At 46.5% G+C, this 13,829-nt stretch overlaps 1 protein-coding gene and 2 non-coding genes across 5 annotated transcripts in view; all 3 read left to right on the plus strand.

The window, feature by feature from the left end:
• The window catches only part of ZFR (zinc finger RNA binding protein), a 40,267-nt gene that overhangs the window by 18,870 nt on the left and 7,568 nt on the right, over positions 1–13,829 (plus strand). For 2 of the 3 annotated variants that reach the window (XM_075267913.1, XM_075267933.1), the window contains exons 6-16: positions 273–518; positions 614–858; positions 1,624–1,815; positions 3,111–3,387; positions 4,073–4,260; positions 5,857–5,976; positions 6,302–6,447; positions 6,531–6,693; positions 7,565–7,770; positions 7,917–8,067; positions 9,469–9,610. In XM_075267913.1, coding sequence (XP_075124014.1) covers positions 273–518; positions 614–858; positions 1,624–1,815; positions 3,111–3,387; positions 4,073–4,260; positions 5,857–5,976; positions 6,302–6,447; positions 6,531–6,693; positions 7,565–7,770; positions 7,917–8,067; positions 9,469–9,610 — 2,076 coding nt within the window. The remainder of the gene's footprint in view (positions 1–272; positions 519–613; positions 859–1,623; positions 1,816–3,110; positions 3,388–4,072; positions 4,261–5,856; positions 5,977–6,301; positions 6,448–6,530; positions 6,694–7,564; positions 7,771–7,916; positions 8,068–9,468; positions 9,611–13,829) is intronic. The other variant, XM_075267924.1, reaches the window with a different exon arrangement.
• Positions 1,388–1,516, plus strand: LOC142190948 (small nucleolar RNA SNORA66). Its single transcript, XR_012714586.1, has one exon. It is a non-coding gene; the product is annotated as a small nucleolar RNA SNORA66 (small nucleolar RNA).
• Positions 7,325–7,458, plus strand: LOC142190947 (small nucleolar RNA SNORA66). Its single transcript, XR_012714585.1, has one exon. It is a non-coding gene; the product is annotated as a small nucleolar RNA SNORA66 (small nucleolar RNA).

The raw sequence follows: 13,829 nt of genomic DNA on the forward strand, positions 1-13,829 counted from the left end.
AGAATAACCTTTCTTAAGGCTATTCCTACATGTTATCGAGGAAATAAAGGATATCCAATGATAGGATCCCTTTAAGTAAAGGTGTTCTCACTCTCTATGTAGTCAGAGATAATCTATAACAATCTTTTGCCCACTGGGTATAAAATATTCTCTTGATTTCGTTATGAGGCTTGTACAAATATATACTTATAAATTTATAATCCTTACCCTAAACCGTGCAACTAAACCACCTTGTTTTCTGCAATACATCTTTTCTTCCTCCTGTGTACCAGCTCCTTTCGCCTTGTCTCTTCCAGTTGCTCCCAAGGCTGGCTACAGCCAGGGTGCTGCACAGTACACTCAAGCGCAACAGACCCGCCAGGTGACGGCTATCAAGCCCGCCAACCCCAGTCCGGCGACAACTACCTTCTCTATATATCCTGTATCCTCCACTGTGCAACCTGTGGCTGCTGCTGCCACCGTGGTACCCTCGTACACTCAGAGCGCCACCTACAGCACGACGGCTGTCACATACTCTGGTAAGCCTTGTTTCTAGCCTGTATGTCGCTTACTTTACCCCATTAGATGTGAATCCTGAATAGTAATCTTGTTTATCCCCTAAATTTCCCAACAGGTACAACTTACTCTGGTTACGAAGCTGCAGTTTACTCTGCTGCGTCTTCCTACTATCAACAGCAGCAGCAACAGCAAAAACAAGCAGCGGCAGCCGCAGCGGCCGCCGCCACCGCTGCCTGGACCGGGACCAATTTTACAAAAAAGGCTCCGTTTCAAAATAAGCAACTTAAGCTTAAGCAGCCACCCAAACCACCTCAGATCCATTACTGTGACGTCTGCAAGATTAGCTGTGCTGGACCTCAGGTGAACCTCACATTACACTATCCTGTTCCTCTTTTGTCCGCACCGTTCTGATCACATAGTAGACTTTATTAAAAGGCTTGTCCATGAATTTAAAACTGCTTTAATTGATATGCCGGACCGTTGATGGTAGGACCTGGCCTAGTTCCAACTCCTGGTCACATGATCAGAACCGTCCTCTGATCCCTGGGTCTCTCCTATTCCTTTTGGTTCTATTTTGGGCGATCCACAAGTGTCCTGGAATTGAAACCAGTACATGGCTCCCCTCCCCCCAATTTCTCTCTGCCTCCTCGCACTCTCCTGTGCTGACTACCAGTTATAATTCAGTAGTATTAAATTAGTGAAGCCAGCCCCATAATGAACATAGGAAAGAGGGCTGGGTACTGGACTCAGTCACAGACCAGAAACTGTCACTGGAGGATCCTTTTATCCTACGTAAAGTTTTAGGAAGCTGAGAACTTGTGTGTGTTGCGTATGGCTATGCTTGTATTGCTAAGCTAAGGCTTATATTTCCTAAGCATATATTGCTCTTTTGCAAACTAGATCACTAGCTCTGCAGCTGGTTGCAGAAGCGAGGGGAACACGTTTGCTATAGTAACCGATGTAGACCCTGAGAAGCAATAGAGTTGGTTCTGTTGCTTTGTTGTTCTACACAACAGGTTTTGTGTTCTAGGGTTCGAGTTGGGCCGTAACTGTTTGTCTTCACACTTTAGTAAGTTTCCGTCTTGAACTTTTTTTTTTCCTTTTTTTTTCTTTGGTAAATTACAGACATACAAGGAGCATTTAGAAGGACAAAAGCACAAGAAAAAAGAAGCTGCCTTAAAAGCCTCACAAAACACCAGCAGCAGCAGCACAGCGATCCGGGGGACACAAAACCAGCTCCGCTGTGAGCTCTGTGATGTCTCGTGCACAGGAGCAGATGCCTATGCTGCCCACATCAGAGGTGCTAAACACCAAAAGGTAATGTCACCGTGCTAGGAGCAGACCTGGGCAATGTCCCATCCGGCCCTCTGGTTCTGTCCAGCCCACATAGCTAGTGGGATAATAGTAGATGCTGAATGGGAAGTCGGCTCAAGGACCTGTGATGACATCATCACAGGTCCTTTACCAGACTAGGATAGGCTGACACGTTAGTGGGTGGAGCCACACAGAAAAGTGTGGTTGCTGTTACACGGAAAGAGCAAGCTGCCGGGAATGGAGACTGATGGAAGATAAGGAGGACGGAAGAGACAAGTATGTGTTAGTAAGAGGGGAGAACTGAGGGCAGATGGAGGGGGGACACTAAACTAGGGCAGCTGAAGGAGCGTATTAAACCCTGGGGGTAGCTGGAGGGGGACATGTCTGCCTCTAGTTGCCCCCAGTTTAATGTCCCCTCCAGCTGCCCCAGTTTAATGTCCCCTCTAGTTTATGCTAGTTTTTACTGGGGCACCAGGAGAGGGACTTAGTACTGGGGGGACATTTGGAGGGGAACATTATAATGTGGGGGTGTATAATGTACAGGTGACTGTAGGAGGATTATACTTTGTGGGGGCAAATGAAACATGATTGAGAATGGGCGGAGTCAGTGTAGAAGTGGGTGGAGCTAAATTTGCTGAGACAAGAACAGCCCTCTAGAACTGTTTCAATTTCTCATGTGGCCCCATGGGAAAATGAATTGCCCACCCCTGCTGTAGAGTGACAGGGGCATGCATGTTTGTCCCCCCTATAGTTCCCCTTGTTAGTTATGGTTGTGTACTCCCACCTCCCCATTAGCCCCCTTGCTTGGCAGGACACTATATACAAGCCGCTTCCTCCAATCTCATGTCTGTGGCTCCCTGTATCACTCTTCAGAGGGGGGAGGACTTTGTCATATGACGGCTGGCACAGGCAGCATTCAGCTTCAAGATGTTGGATTAATAAATGGCAGATTAACTTGTTTTTGGGAACCCAAGCGGTAAAAAAAAAAAATCTCACTGATATTTTGATTTCTTAAAGAAAGTGAAAAGCAGGATAGGGATGGACACTGAGTATATAGCTATGACTACTTAGTAACTATGATATGATGTATCAGACAATAGAAAGAGTTAGAAAAAAATTCTGAAGTGTCCCGTTCAGTAACATCAATTCCTCAAGTTAAATCTTCACTTTTTCTTATGTAAGCCAGCAGTGTAAACAAGTCCCTGTTGAATATGTATGGCCGCCTATATTAGCTTGTCTATAAATACAACGCTCGGGAGTTGCTGAGTCTTTAACACTTACTTACTGATTTCCGTCAGGTTGTAAAGCTGCACACCAAGCTTGGCAAACCCATTCCATCAACGGAACCAAATGTCGTGAACCAATCTGTCACTTCAGCAGCTGTCTCCAAGCCTGCGTCCTCATCCAACAGCACATCCAGCACCAACGGGAGCTCCTCTGTTACCGCACCTGCCGTAAAACTGCTGACCTCCACTTCTAGCGCCTCACTTGGCTCCTCCAGCGCAAGCAAAATGTCTACAATCTCCTCTAACAGCATCGTGAAGAAAATAACCACACCAAAAATAACCTTTGTAGGCAAGTGGAGCGATGGCTGTATTGTTTGGGGGAATTTATTGGTTACAGTATGGCAGAAGTGAAGCTTAAAGCAGCAATCTGGGGATCAGCTGTTTTGCCAGTTTTGGCACCGAGATGCCACACATAATGGCCTTACAGCACAGCATCATTCTTGGTCCGTGAGGAATGCTCCCCCTTGACAATATTCTTCCATAGACTTTTACAGTCCATAGGGTGCGTTCTACATAGCCCAGCGATGACGCTGTGACAGCAGGGGCAATATCTGTCCCGAAACAAATGGCATTGATATCTCCAGCACTGGAGAGCATACCAGGAAAGCTGGTGCCGTATGTAATACTGGGGTTATCTCCTATAACCTGCTCAGACCCCCACTGATCAGGAGAATGGGGCACCTCCCGATCACCACTAAGTCTTGGAGATAACCGAAGTACACTGCTCAGCTATCTCCAACACTTCCATTGACATGAATGGAGCATGCGCGACCTCTGCTGAAATAAGTAAGCATGATAGATAAGGGTTTTTTGGGGGGTTTTGTGCATAGACCCCCTTTTAACACCAGCCATGATAATCCCCCCCCCCCCCCACCCTTTATTTATACATGTCCATGTCATTGACTTTGAGACCCTCAGTAGCATTCCTATTGTGTTGGAGCCTTCATATGTTTATTTATTTTTCCTCTTCCAAGGTGGGAACAAGTTGCAGTCCACTGGGAATAAGACTGAAGACAGTAAAATGACCGATAATGTTAAAGTCACAGCAAACTCCAGCGTACAGTCACAAGAAGTGAAGATGGATCCAATGTCAGAAGCTGCTCAGACCCTGGCGGCCCTTCAGAGCGACGTCCAGCCTGTCGGCCATGATTATGTTGAAGAGGTGCGTTGTTCTATCTATCTATCTATCTATCTATCTATCAAAAAAAATTGTTTTCAATTTACATTGCTGACCTCTGTACAAAATTCCACCAGTTTTAGCTATACAGAGATGAGGGATATGTTCCCTCTTGTGAAATAAGTCATTGAAATAATTGTAGATTAAAATGAACCGCATTCCTGGGTCTCTGAAAATGTCATTCTCGTGGGGATTGGAGCTTGGAAAACACCATATTGCATTGCTTTTTTTTTTTCTTCCTCCTGCTTCCCACACACAGAGCTGCTTTGCTTCTTGGCAGCTGTTTCTCGGATCCCCCGCTCTTCTGATATACCAGTGAAAGCAATTCAGACTTATCTAATGTCAACAATTTGAGCTGACAAGCTGACACCCTGCGGCAGGCGTTAGTGTGACATCAGATGGACTGCATAACATATACAACTTACCGTATATACTGGAGTATAAGCCGACCCGAATATAAGCTGAGGCCCCTAATTCTGGGAAACTGGGAAAACTTATTGACTCGAGTATAAGCCTAGGGGGGAAATGCAGCAGCTACTGGAAAATTTCAAAAATTAAAATGGTTTTTGGATGCTGGGAAAGGGGAGGGGGTGTTTTGGTTGTCTGTCTGCCTCTTCCCTGAGCTTGAGGACTGAGGGTTTTTTTTTTTCCCCCACTTGGAATTCAGTCTGCCTGTATATAGGGTTTCTGCAATGCTCCTATTTTATGGGAGATTCCATACATTACTATTGCGGCTGGTCATATACACCCCCCCCCCCCCAAAAAGAAAAATATTTTTTTGGTTTTCTGCCCGACTCGAGTATAAGCCGAGGGGGTCTTTTACAGCACAGAAACTGTGCTGAAGATTTCGGCTTATGCTCGAGTATATACGGTATTCCCTATTACAGCACATACCGGTTTCCTTATTGTCGCACATACGGTCTGATTTACCTGTAATAGTATAGCGCAGGCAGGAGTCTATACTATTACAGCAGATGTCCCACCCTATATATATAAAAAAAAACACATTGGGCGTGCTCTTAAAGGAATTACAGATATTTATTCCCTATCCTTCTGGGACTACAATCTCCGTCAGCCCCATAGAAGTGGATGGAGCAGCAGCTACGCCATTGTATTGGCACTGCCTTCATTCTGGGGGCTATTGGAGATCCCAATAGTTTGCCCCTAGTCATCTTTCTCTTCTGAGTATAGGTCATCAGTTGCTTCTGTGAATCACCTCCTTGAATTGGCAGCCGCTTCACAGACCATGTGGTGTCATGTTCACTGGTCACATGGCCTGATTCCAGCTCAGTCCCATTCAAGCAAATCAATGCTTTTTTTTTTTCTTACACTGATCTTTTTATTGAAAGCTCCCTGTATAGCCTCTGCTCTCGTCAGTGATCGCTTCCCTCACCACTGCTATTCTTATGGTATTTGGGCCTCTGCTTTTGGTATTCTCAGCATCTGAACACTGTGTTAGGACAGATACAGGAAGTGGAGACAAACCGGGTGCCCCAGGCTGTTGGACCTTAAAACCAATAGGATATTATTTTTGGTTGGTCTTACAAAACATTTGATGTGTAAAAAAAAATTTTTTTGCAGGTTAGAAATGATGAAGGGAAAGTTATCCGATTCCACTGCAAGCTCTGTGAATGCAGCTTCAATGATCCAAATGCAAAGGAGATGCATCTGAAAGGAAGGAGGCACCGGCTGCAGTACAAGGTAAGGGTCTGTTTTCAAGGGGTTTTTCATGACCTGAAGGTGATGGATAGGTTATCAGTAACAGCACTGGAAGCCATATTCTAGGTATATGACCGGAAGCAGCCCTGAATGAGAGTGGGGTTATACTGTATGGAGGTTCGAGCACTATAGTGGTAGAACTAGGAACTGCAGCCCTGCCCCGTTTCACTGGGCTGCTTCTGGACATATATGGCAGCCGAAATGTGATTGGTTGGGGTCTGACAATTACTTTGAGGTCCTTTATTTTCCACTTTAGCACTGACTGCTGCTTATTACACTGATTTTACTTTTATATTTTCAAAACCAGAAAAAGGTCAACCCAGATTTGCAAGTGGAAGTGAAGCCCAGTATTCGAGCCAGGAAAATTCAGGAGGAGAAGATGCGGAAACAGATGCAGAAAGAAGAGTACTGGAGAAGGAGAGAGGAAGAGGAGCGATGGAGGATGGAAATGAGGTGAGAACAGGGGCCTAATACTGGTGGTTTCCAAAATGGATGCGTCCATCAAATGCTTAAACCACCTGCCCTTTTATTTAAAGGCGCTATGAAGAGGACATGTACTGGAGGCGTATGGAGGAAGAGCAGCACCACTGGGATGACAGGCGAAGAGGCCCAGACGGGGGCTACCATCATGGACCTCCAGGGCCACCAGGATTATTGGGCGTGAGACCAGGAATGCCACCACAACCTCAAGGGCCAGCTGTGAGTTTTGTTTCCTGGCTGGGGAATTTGTGTTAGAATTATTATTATAATTTATGTTATTAAACTTTGGTGTCACTTGAATTACCCCCTATCCAAAGTAATGTGCTGATGGATGGGGATCTGACCGCTTGAGACCCCTGTTTGCAGTTTTGCATTCTAGTTATGAGTGGAGTGGTAAGTTGGGCAGTGGGACCCACGAAATTCAGCCCTCTGCCCCAGCAGTCCTACTGAAATTGATGGGACAGCTTGTGCCACTCCATTCAAAATTGCGGTGCAAAGCAAGGTGGGTGTCCCCCAGCATCGGTCTGACCTTGCAAGTATCATGCACAGGTCACCATGCTTAGAAAAGGACCCATGCACAATATTCGATACACATCAGACGTTTGCTTCGGCTACCATATCGCCAAACGTAGAGTGGCGTCTCTTCATGCCTGACGTCAGATTGTATGAATGGACAACCTCCTTAAAGGGATGAGTTCCTGAAAAGACTGTTAGTCCCCAAAGGGTTCTCCAACCCACATGTAGTTCAGCGGTGGTTGAGAAGTGGATGATCCTGTTGTGAATCTGCAATTGTCAGTACTGAGCCCTGTATTGAGATTGTACAGTTACTTCTTGCAGTACTACCCTTTTTCTGCAAACTAGATCACTAGCTCTGCATGATGTTGCAGGTGCAAAGGGAACACGTTTGCAAAATTATTTGCAGAAGGTATATCTTCAACCTTAAAGGTCTTTCTTTAGGGTTTTCTAATGCCTTCTACAACAACATATGAACCCCATAACCCACTCCTGTTCTTTAGTTATGGGTAGGGATGATATAGGATGGTTTTTCGGTTTAGAAAAATGGACTAACCCTTTTGGATGTGTTTTGCAGCCATTGCGCAGGCCAGACTCCTCCGACGACCGATATGTGATGACCAAGCATGCTGCAATATACCCGACTGAGGAAGAACTACAGGCTGTACAGAAAATAGTGTCCCTTACTGAACGAGCCCTGAAACTGGTGTCCGACTCCATGGCTGACCAGGACAAGAGTAAGGGGAAAGAGCCTGAGGAGAAGAAAGACCCAACCAAGGAAAGGTAAGGATCTAAAACTATGAGCTCCCCGGATGTAACTTGCCAGTGGTCAGCTTTGTGCAACCTACTCTGATGTGTTGGAGAGCAGACTAGTGGATTGTGTTTCTGTCTGAGCGCTACAATACATCTGATTTATTCTTTACTTCCAGGGCTCTGAAAGGAGTTTTACGTGTTGGCGTTTTGGCTAAAGGATTGCTATTACGTGGCGATAGAAATGTCAGCCTGGTACTGCTCTGTGCTGAGAAGCCAACTAAGACACTGCTGACACGTATAGCCGAAAACCTTCCCAAACAGCTGGCGGTAAGTGGTTCTTGTATAGGAGGAGTATGGGCACTGCATGAACATCTCCACCTCTTGTCCAAGTGATCATGTAGTCCTGAACCCATATTGCGTTTCAAGGTGTCCTATGATGCTATTTACTAAATTCTCGTCCATAGTGGGACGTGAACTAAATTACTTAAAGCTAAATTACTAAAGGGTTTTGCTGGTAAACCAAGTAGGCGTTTACATTGACTGTGAATAAAACGGCAATTTAACAAATAATCTGTAAATCACCACATGGGAGGATAGTCTGTGGCAGCCACAACTACATGGAAACACACACTTAAAGGCGCCACACGTCAGGTTTCTGGTCTGTCGCCTACTCACAATCATGTGATCAGAGCCAGCACCGGAGGTGATTGGCCTCCTTTCCTGTGTTCTTAGGTAGGTAGTTACTTGCACGATGTGGACTGGCTTTACTAACAGCGTGATCTGATCTGCCAGCCCCCATAGTACAAGTAATACTAGTGAACTAGGGGAGAGGAGGGATCTGGTAGATAAACTCGAGTTCAGGTTTTGAACACTTGACCCTGAAACTAAGCCAGTCCCTGGACAGCCCCGTTTCAGCCAGCAGCTATTCCTCCCCACATTCCCTTACACATATATACTCGACCAAGCAAGCGTCCTGAACAGAGAGAGGTAAGAACATGACTGCCAGGCACCCGTAATGGTGGCTTATCTCCCTTCAGAACAAAGGATGGGGTAGAGGGATCTTAAAGCCCAATTCTCCTTTTTCCTAATGTCTGCCGTTGTTAGTCGGAAAGACCCCATTGGTTTGACATGGCAAAAACCTGGACCAGGGGCAACACGGTGGCCCAGTGGTTAGCGCTGTAGCCTTGCAGCGCTGGAGTCCTGGGTTTCAATCCTGCCAAGGACAACATGTGCAAGGAGTTTGTATGTTCTCCCCATGTTTTTGTGAATTTCCTCCCATACTCCAAAGACATACTGATAAGAAAAAATGTATATTGTGATCCCTATATGGGGCTCACAATCTACATAATAATAAAAGAAAATCCCTGGACCAAACCATGAATGTTCATCCTAAGCGGGTATGGTTTAAGGGCCAGCATAAATACCCTACCAAAACAGCGTACCTCATTGAATATAGACCTGACCAAGACATGGAAAAAAAAAAAACAACCCTAAAACCTGCAGGAGATACTGAAAATTCCCGAACAGTGATTGGAGAAATATAAAAATGTTTTATTAAGTCAGATAATACAATCCAGTCCCAGCACGTTCAGCTGATAGGAGTCTAGTGAGTGTGGAGGGATTGCAGTGTGCACACTCTGGGTTATTGAGTCCTTGTACAACCTGTCTGGCCTTTGTACGGTGGCTGGTTCTTGTTATGTGATATTCTGTATATTCTTCCCCCTGCAGGTAATAAGCCCTGAGAAGTACGAGGTGGCCTGTTCCATCCCCGAGGCATCCATTATCCTAAATTCCTGTGTGGAACCTAAAATGCAAGTCACCATAACTCTGACCTCTCCGGTCATAAGAGAAGAAAGCATGAGGGATGGAGGTTGGAAAAAAAAACTTAACCACATTGCTCTCTTGACTGCTCCATTTCTTCCTTGTTCATTTCCTTTTGAGACGATGTATTCCAGTAGTGAGCAGCACACACACGGTGTCATCTCTGCTCATGTGACATGCAGATGGGTAGTGTTTCAGTGCATGAGGAGGGGGGAGAGACTGTGTTAAGTATTAGTTATGGGGGGGGGTTATTTAGGAATGGGGGCAGCTGTCACTGTAATTGTACTACTTCATTGCTTGTAAAGTTAGGAAGGGTTTTTCATCTGCATCTGTCCTGCTATGACATGACGTGACACCATGGTGTGGCTGTCCCTGATATATTGTGTAACACTCTCGAGACCTCCGGAGGCCGCATGGTCAGTGTCTGCAGTATGTCGGGTCTGTTGCAATGTGGGTCAGATAGAATGACATTTTTGTTTCCTTCGTTGGCGGTTAGGCAATAAATCCAAAAGCAAACGCATAATCGTATTGTACGACCACAGCTAACGTGTCCCCGGCAGTGCCCATAGAGCGTGTGGTGCGGGCGCTCAGGACAGAACGGCTGTAGGTAATATCCGCAGCAGGTTACTGTGAGACGTTCTGTCCATTGAGCTGCACATAGACATTAGAGTTCAGTCTGCTTAGAAGAACGATTCATTGATCTTTTCACAGTCAACACCCCCTGAACATTTTTTATTTTGTGATTTTGTTCACATGTTGTGCGGTGACAAACCCATGTACACGTTCTATGATTGTTGGTTAAAGGGATTTTCCAGGACCTATCATCAGTATGTGATGGGGTCTGACTCTTAGGACCCCCACAGATTAACTGGTTGATGACCCTGCAGCGTTCCTGCGAGCGCTTTGATCTCTACTAAATCTCAAGCACGGCGCCGTACGTTTTATAGCGGTTGTGCTCAAATGGGACTGAGCTGGCATCATTGGCATCAATATCAGAGCTCATTGGTTCACATATTGATGCCTTAAATGTCTTATAGATGCGTGCCCCTTGCCTGTGTCTAAAGTGAGCCCTCCGGGGTTGTTCTGTGACCTCACTGACCATGAAATCCGGACTTTATGAGCTACAATTTTTCTGTATGTCCCATGGAAGTGAATGGCAAACCCTGTACAAGTGTGAGCCATGTTGTTTGTGTAACTCACCTCCTTGGGAAGTCCAGAAATGGCCTCGAGGACGGGCTGGATTTCATTGTCAGCGAGGTAAGAGCCGGGAAACAGAACCTGGAAGGGGGGTAGTCATTTTAGGGAGAGGTGCTTGTTGCAGAGACAGGTTATGCCATAAATATGATTTTGTGGAAATGGGATAAAAAAAACTGGGTGAATTTAAAGGGATTCTACCATTAAACTACCTTTTTTTTCTAATGAACACGTCGGAATAGCCTTAAGAAAGGCTATTCGTCTCCTACCTTTAGACGTGGTCTCCGCTGCGCCGTTCCGTAGAAATACCGGTTTTAACCGGTATGCAAGTGAGCTCTCCGCAGCAATGAGGGCGGGCCCCAGCGCTGAAAGGCCGATGAGCGCGTCCCCATTGCTGCCCGAGAGCTCTTTCCTGCGCCGCCCCCTTGTTCTGCAGCAACTCCGCCTCTTCTGGCTTCTTTTGCTCTTGTAGTTCTATAGAGGAGCATAGAGAGGCCACCCCAAAATGGCGGCCATTTTTGGTTAGCCGCTCTTGCAGTTCAATACAGGAGCCGGCCGGCGGCCATTTTGGGGTAGCCGCTCTTGCAGTTCAATACAGGAGCATGCTGGCGGCCATTTTGGGGTGGCCTCTCTATGCTCCTGTATAGAACTACAAGAGCAAGAGAAGCCAGAAGAGGCGGAGTTGCTGCAGAACAAGGAGGCGGCACAGGAAAGAGCTCTCGGGCAGCAATGGGGACGCGCTCATCGGCCTTTCAGCGCTGGGGCCCGCCCTCATTGCTGCGGAGAGCTCACTTGCATACCGGTTAAAAACGGTATTTCTACTGAACGGCGCGGCGGAGACCACGTCTAAAGGTAGGAGACGAATAGCCTTTCTTAAGGCTATTCCGACGTGTTCATTAGAAAAAAAGGTAGTTTAATGGTAGAATCCCTTTAAAGGCCTTCTCGAGTCCCCAATCCGATTTGTCATACTGATGATCTATCCATGGGGTCTGACACTTGAATAGTCTATTGCACCGTCCTCCTCTTCTGCCCCCTCTCCTATTACATGACTAGGAAAGCCTGAACATGCTCTCTTGTCCCCACAAGGCTGATCTGCGTGGGGTTCAGGTGTCGGATCCCCACAGATGACAAACAATTTGGGGCAGGAAACCCCTGTAACCGATGAGCCATTTTTTGTTCCTGTGAGTGTTGACTGCTTAGTAATAGCTTGTGCAGACTTTGCTCTAATGCCCCCGCCGGCCCTATATCCCTCTATAGGAAGTGTATGAGCTCCGTGCAGGCCATTCCTTACATCTGGGGTTTTATTTTTACGATCGCATGCTCGATTCAGAGAAAGGAAAAAAAAAAAAAAACCTAAAGGAAACAAAGCCGTCGTTTGTCTGACCTAGCGTGGATCAGGTGTTGGCGTCCTACTAAATTCTCCGGGGAGGTTTTCTGAAAGCCACCATGCAGACATTCTCCTGCAACCCGAACGATCCCTATTGTACCTTCTGCTTCAGTCTGTCCCTTAATCTCAGGAAGGCTTTGTCTGATCGGCTAGGGAGTCACATCTGCATGTGTCCGCTCCCCCTATTATAAGATACAATGAATGTCTTCAATATGGCACTTGCATATGAATTGGGAACTGAACTGATTTAACCCTTGCTGCTGAGCCTTCTCCCAGCAGCCAGTACATTGTGTGTGTTTTTTTTTATTTTTCCCCATCCTTTATAGACTTTTCTTCCATAAAGCCTTGTAGCAGAGAATTGGTCCTACCAGGAATTGCTGCCAAGACATCGGAAGGATTTTTGACCAAGGTTTTCTTTAGCTCAGTGTCACACCAGCCTTGTGTAATCTTAGGAGGGGGGTTTGGTTGCATAGTGCAGGCATCTGCTTCTTCTCCCCTCACTCCTTCCTCTGAATTTTCAGCAGTGTTCACACTATTTTCTGTGACGGTTACTGGCATGTTGTGATGGGGAACCCTAAGACTTGTGATCTGTCATCTGAAGATGGAGCTGGCAGCTTAATAGAATTGCTTAAAGGGGTTGTCCAGGCCCCAAATTGATTTTTCATACTGGTGACCTATCCTGCGGATCGGTCATGGGTATGTGATCTGCATTGCAGCTGTTGCACCAGTCTCCAGGTACTAGGAACAGCACTGCAATTCCCTGGAACCACCAATAGGCGGTGGATGGGGCTGCTGCATCGCTCCTATTACTTGCATACACGCCCAGTCCACTAACAGTTTTGACACCCAGAGGCTGCCGCAACAGCTGATCTGTGCGGGGTCTGGGTGTCAGGCCCGAAAGATCACATACTGACAACCTATCCCGTCACCAGAAAACCCCAGTCATCTCCGGGTTTTCTCCCTAACATGAACACGAAATAGTGTGGGCACGGCGGTCTCTTTCAACGATTAACCTCTTATGACAAGGGCCATCTAGAAATGCGCCAAAGCCAAACACGTTCTCCAAAAGATAATCAGATGATTTGCAAATACAACACCCATCCCTCATCCTAAAGCCGACCATAGACATGGCGGTCAGGTTTTTCCGACCTCCGAAAGATCTTTCACACGAAAGAACTTTCCATGAGCATGCACTCGCAGCTTGTCAGAGCATGCTTGTTTATGTCTATGGAGGCGTTGGCGGTCACGATCAGTCCCCTTTACAGGTTATATCCCCCCTCCCCCAACAGCAGTTGCCCAAATTTGTCCAGTGGTGGTTAAAGGTAGGGGAACAAGTCTCGATCCCGAAGTTCCAGGATTTGCAGATCATCTTATTATGTATTGGAGGATATTCCTTTTACAGAAGACTTGTCTGTGTGGAGTCGTCCCCCCCTCCCCCTTTGAATTGAGCCTTTAAGGGGTTGATCAAACCAATGTTAAAGGGATGCAGAAATCCACACCACAAAGGTGATCTAGGAAAGCAGCGGTGCTGGATTTCTGCCTCCTCCCTGTCTTGTGATCTCTGTTCTAGTGCATTGTGAACAACCATCCTTCCCGGGGGAAAACTTTGACATTTTCTGAGGTTTGCCGATCCCAGGTGGATTCCCGCCCAACGTAGACAAAAGCGACTTGTACGGCGGCGATGAGA

The sequence above is a fragment of the Leptodactylus fuscus genome, chromosome 1 (genome assembly GCF_031893055.1).
Source record: "Leptodactylus fuscus isolate aLepFus1 chromosome 1, aLepFus1.hap2, whole genome shotgun sequence".
NCBI lineage: Eukaryota > Metazoa > Chordata > Amphibia > Anura > Leptodactylidae > Leptodactylus > Leptodactylus fuscus.